We start from the raw sequence: 5842 nt of genomic DNA, 5'->3' as shown, positions 1-5842 counted from the left end.
TAGGAGAGAGCAGGGCAATCAGTGGCCAGTTCATATTAACTCTAATGTCCCCAATTACCAAAACTGTGGGATAGGGTTCCGGTCGACTGCTATTGGTTGCTCTGTGTTTTTGAGTTGATAAATCATTGTTAAATTGACGTAAGAGGTTAATACTGTAATGCATTGGAAAAACAAGCACAGTGGTGTTCAGTGGAGTCCGCCAGAGTTTACGGAAAATGCAGGAATGTGCTGAACCGTCCATAGAGTTGAGTTCTGAACAGCTGTGAAAAATATCAACCATCCTCCGCTAAACCCCTCGGCCGCCCCGGACAATCTCAGTCTTCGTCAGGAACGAAATCCACTTATTCACTGAGACAATAATTTTACACCTGCGGTTAATCATCAAACTGTAGCGTATACGCCAGAGTATGACTTTAGCATTAGCTGACATGGAGCTGGGGGCAGGGAGGCAACATGAAGTGCTTAGTGACTCACACCTTCACTGAGGATGATTTAGAGCTATGCTATTTGATACGAACGCTAATTAGCAGAACGACAAAGCAATTAATTCACTCTATAAACAGCCCATCTCAACTTTTGCGGGAGGACCGATATATTATGTATGTATTAGGGATGCAGCGATTGTGAAATTTGGGCCGATACTCATGTTTAAAATAACAATTTGGCCAATAGCCTATGCCTTCCAAGTTCCCATGAATGCAGCATATCTTACAGGGCTGTCATTTTATTTGCTGGTGGGCTGATGGCCGTCAACAAGAGAATATCAGCTGATACCGATGTACGGCCAATAAATCTGTGCATCCCTCATGTGTATATAAATGAGCAGTTATAGGGGTCTATATTTAGCGGGAGTCATGTAGCGCAGATGTAACATGAGTGAACACAACATCTTATAAGGCAGCATCTGGGAGAATAATTAGAACCTTCCACTAAATCAGCTGCGTTTCTGGTGACGGTGTTGACGACAGGTCTGATTCACGGCTGCGGTCGTGGTAGAGGTGCTCTGGTGAGGGGGAACCAGGTTTACCACGACCCATGAAAGTTCAGAGGCGCTATGATCACAGCTAAGTGTCAGAAAAAACATCTGCGGCACAAGACCAAAGACAACTCAAACACATGCAAACAGGCAGGTCGCACGGGGACCCTGGGGGCCAGTTATTCCTCAACCATGTTGACAGGGTTAACTTCTATGATGGAGGACTGACCGGTTCTGTCATTGTTTCCGTTGAGCTCGCACGCTCATTATGATCAAACCTGATATGATAGCAGGTGATGTTGAATTCTACGAAGTTGCGGAGGAAAAGATTGATGAAGGGGTGAGGTGTTGGATGGGTTGGGGGGCTATTATATCTATTAGAAGATGAGGAGGAGGAGGAGGAGAGCGTCCAGAGACAAACTGTTCGTCATATTTCAGTTAATGTGGGTCATCTTTCAAAGTCAAGTCAAAGTGTTTTATTCGTGAAAAGCTCAGTAAAGCAGGGTCATTCTGAGCGTTGAAATTCTTGAGACAGACAAGCAACAGCTATGTAGCAGACATAGTATATAAAAAAAAAATAAAACAACAAAAGTATAGAATTATAATAATTGTGGACATCGCTGCAGGAATCAGCTATCCTCAATTTATGTCTTTCGTTTAAAAAAACAAACAAATGAAGGAGTCTGTGGAGTCAGATGTTTAAACAGAGAAGCTCTAACTGCAGGTTTAGGGGAAAGTTACTGCAGCAAAAAACTGGAAGACTAGAACCAGGATCTCTAAATGTTCCTGCTGGAACAAGGCCACCAGAGTCTAACAAGGATCCGTCAGAGATCTGGAGGGGAGACTTAAGCTAGGGCAACATTATATGATTTTCACGCCTGATTTGGCAGCGGTTAGAGGTCGTGGGGTGGTACAGAGTAGATGCGCTGTAGAATCATAGCTTTCATCTATATGTGCGTGTGAGTGAAAGACTCAAATCTGTCGCTGTACGATCCCAACCATACAGGTCACAATTAAATCAAACATGTTTGATTTTATTAGGGCGGGTCTTTCCAAAATCCTTCGGTGTGTGCGCGTCAAAGCCTCAAATCGCAGCCAATGAGATTGTGCTCCTGCACGACTGCGAAGCCAAAGGAAGCAGGAAGTGGAAGAGTGTGGACTTGTGAAATGGAGAAGCGGCTCACGAGTCAGATCCTTGTAGAATGTCTGTGCTGCAAGTTCGCTGCACAATCAACAACAGTACCAAGCTGTACGGTAGCCATGTTTGTTTTGGTGTCAATATATCAAGCAATATTTTGCGTGGGAAGATACTGTGGCAGTGTTGCCTGCCACTTCCTACCTGAGTGGTGTTTTCAGGACCCTCCTGCACAGAGACTCAAACGATGGAGTGAAAACAAACCAGTTTATTGTAGAGAGTGGGCAACATGGAACAAGCTGGGAGCAGATGGCTAGAGGCTTTACCTGTTGCTGCTTGATTGCTCTAACGAGCAACAGGCGTACAGCAATTGGGCCCAGCTTAATGCTGGGCCCAATTGCTTGATGCTTGATGCTGGGCCCAATTACCTAGACCCAATATAGGTGTAGCTGCTTAAACCACACCACCCCCACACCACAGACACATTTTGGCGAGTGCTGGATTTCCACAAAACTCCGTCTGTTCTGTATCTTTAGATTTGTGCTCTGCACGGGAGAGACTGAAAAATTGCAAATTTCAGTTGTTAAATGTGCGCTGATATCTGGAAGTAAATAAGTGCCATAATGTTTTGAATATTTAAAGACATAGAATTTTATATTTTGAAATTTAAACGACTTTGATTTTATAACATTGGAATATTCTCTTTTTTATTTCAAAGACTTAATTTCAATGATATCTTTTTCAATGTTTAAAAATTCAGATCCAGAATCCGGGTTACCAAGGATAGGTAGAAGCAATATCGCATTGGCGATTTTTTCAATCCGAATATTTCTGATCCGAATTCGACCACTCATATTCGAGCGAACTCAATTTAGTTTTACAAGGCATTCATTATGGGATGACAGAGAGGGGTTGACAGTCTTGCTTCGAGCTGACCTTTCCCCTTCATCTGCAACCCTGTGTCGCGTCAGTGCAATGATTTAAAGCCTCGGGTCAAAGTGGATGTTTAGAACTGGGACAGATGTCACATTATAGAGAACCTCAGACATAAATACATCCGTCACCTCCACCTGCCCAGGGGCGCAGATCGGCTCCAGCATCACTGGCCTTCTACCCCAACGGAAAAGGGCAAAATCTCACCAAGATCAGAGATTGATGACTGCAAAATAATGTATCCACTGCATGTTTATGCTACACTCCTATCTCAGAGGGAGATGTGAAACCAAGCTTAGCATTGGTTTAAAAGTGCATTCTGTAGCATTGGACAATTATCTATTAATAGTGAGCGCTAACGGAAGCCATTGAAACCACACCAACATCGCCAAACAAGTACTCCTCCTCCACGAGCTTCATAGCCATCGTGGAGGAGGAGCTTTGTGACGGTGGTTGTTTGGCAGCTGAATGTTCATCCACGTTTGAGTGAATTAAACTGAAACATGTTTGGGGATCTTGGGGGATATGAGCAGCGTAGTTTAGGGGAATAGAGCAGAGGTTGACGTGTCTGGGGGTGAAGGGCGTTTCTTCTGTCTGGACTGGACCGTCTGTTTGGAGAACTTGAATAACAGTGGACTGTCCCCCACCGGTGGCAAATAATGCCGACATGAAGTTCTAAATGAAGTTTAAATGAAGTCGTGTTGAACAGCTTTACACAGTAAACATCAAATTAGCACATTTCTAAAATGCAGCTCGGTGGCTGAAACCAGATACTACACAGTCCATTAACAGCCTTGATGCCTCAGCCAGCGGCATCACAAGATGCAACCATTCTGCGTGGTTTCTTCTGGTTTCTTCCGTGGCATCATCCCAGAAGTCCCCATGAACCCAGTGAACCTAGTTGATGCACCTCAGCAGAAATAACCTCAAACTCTTGTTTCCAAAAACCTCATTCACATTCACGCACAAGTTGATCTGTCCGTACGTTTTGCCACCGTCAGCTCGACACATTAGCTCTGAAAGCTAATCTGCATGCAGCGCTGAGCGGTGAGATAACAGCGGCAGACCGACATAGTGGCCCAGCAGCACCAGCCTCCGCCAACTTGACTCAGATGAACCTCTAGTATTTATAGTGTTCACTGGAAGCCCTGCAGTCCATCAGACACTCCCCCAGCGAGCTGCAGTCCCACATGACGCTAACGCTAATGCTAACCCTCCATCCCCCCTCCGCCATCTGGCCCGGGCTCCACCCGCCCTGGGACACGAAGCCACCTCGAAATTATCACCGCTGCCGGCACAAAGTCCAGTTGGCTAAGTTCACAGGAACTTAGCCTAAAACAGACAATTGCCACAATTATAACGTCATCGCCCGATCGCATTCCTTTGAGCACAACGCAAGAGGTTTATGAAATCATTGGATATCACATGTTTCCAGACACAGTTCAGGGGAATTTTATGCCAATTTGAGAAAGGTTACAACAAATATCATGCAAAGTTTGAATGCATTTCATCAATTTACCGTCTCTGTATCGAAATGTTTTTGTTGCTCAAAGTCGTTAATTGTCTCCATCACAAGGAGATGATACTTAGAAGATATGAGTATTAGTCATTACACTGTTATAACCTGTAGTTAAACTGTTATAACCTGTAGTTACACTGTTATAACCTGTAGTTACACTGTTATAACCTATAGTTACACTGTTATAACCTAGTCATTACACTGTTATAACCTGTAGTTACACTGTTATAACCTAATCATTACATGTTATAACCTGTAGTTACACGTTGTAACCTGTAGTTACACTGTTATAACCTGTAGTTACACTGTTATAACCTAATCATTACATGTTATAACCTGTAGTTACACTGTTATAACATAATCATTACACTGTTATAACCTGTAGTCACACTGTTATAACCTAATCATTACACTGTTATAACCTGTAGTCACACTGTTATAACATAGTCAAAACACTGTTATAGAACAAAAAGATAATCAATTTTTCACTTGCAGTTATTGTTATACTTGACAATAACTTGTCAACTAAAATGTCATGATGTCATTACATTGTGTATCGCCGTAATTACACACTGAAATTATACTAATTATATCAATTAATAATATAATAATATTGTAATAATTCAAACCCTGCTCATCCATTGTTATCTGTTATATGTATTCATTCTCTACAGAAATATCCCAAATGTTTCAGACTATGATTTTACACTGGAATTATACTAATGATACGAGTTGAAGTCATTCAGAAAAGCAGTACTTTACTCCCCCAGAGTAAGATCTCTCAGCGGCGTCCATACCTGCGTCTCCAGCCTCAGGCATGTTGCTCTCTCTCTCTCTCTCTCTTACTTTCTCTGTGTCTCTCTCTCTGTCTCTTCCTGTCAGTGGAAAGACTGACACATTCTACCGCTCTATCCTTTTATCCCCCACCCCTCTCCCTCTCTCCTTGAACCCATCCTCCATCCACTCCCTACACACCCAGCACCAGGACACTCGAAACCCCTGGGGGGGGGGGGGGGCTCTTCATGCCAGGTGGAGACTGGGGGGGGGGGGGGGGGTGCTGTTGGTGTTCGGGCAGATTCAGATTGACGGACAGTCCTGGACTTGTTGAGAGCCAAGAGCAAGGTGGAGGTTTCACACTCTATCAACAGGCTAACAGGCACTGCCATAATCACACCCCAGAAGAGGAGCGAGAGAGAGAGAGAGACAGAGAGAGAGAGAGAGAGAGACAGTGAGAGAGAGACAGAGAGAGAGAGAGAGAGAGAGACAGAGAGAGAGACAG

The 5842-nt window shown here is 43.8% G+C and overlaps 1 protein-coding gene across 4 annotated transcripts in view; it reads right to left on the bottom strand.

The window, feature by feature from the left end:
- LOC307246013 (myosin-binding protein C, fast-type-like) overlaps positions 1-5470 on the bottom strand; it is a 28021-nt gene extending 22551 nt beyond the window's left edge. The window contains exon 1 of one of the 4 annotated variants that reach the window (XM_080021784.1): positions 5361-5470. In XM_080021784.1, coding sequence (XP_079877910.1) covers positions 5361-5382 — 22 coding nt within the window. In that variant the 5' untranslated portion in view covers positions 5383-5470. The remainder of the gene's footprint in view (positions 1-5360) is intronic. The other 3 variants (XM_080021782.1, XM_080021783.1, XM_080021785.1) reach the window with 3 other exon arrangements.
- Positions 5471-5842: the final 372 nt, after the last annotated feature.

The sequence above is a fragment of the Zeus faber genome (genome assembly GCF_960531495.2).
Source record: "Zeus faber genome assembly, chromosome: 20".
NCBI classification, from domain to species: Eukaryota; Metazoa; Chordata; class Actinopteri; order Zeiformes; family Zeidae; genus Zeus; species Zeus faber.
The sequence above is the reverse complement of the archived record's forward strand: the minus strand, read 5'-3'. Positions and strand labels throughout refer to the sequence as shown.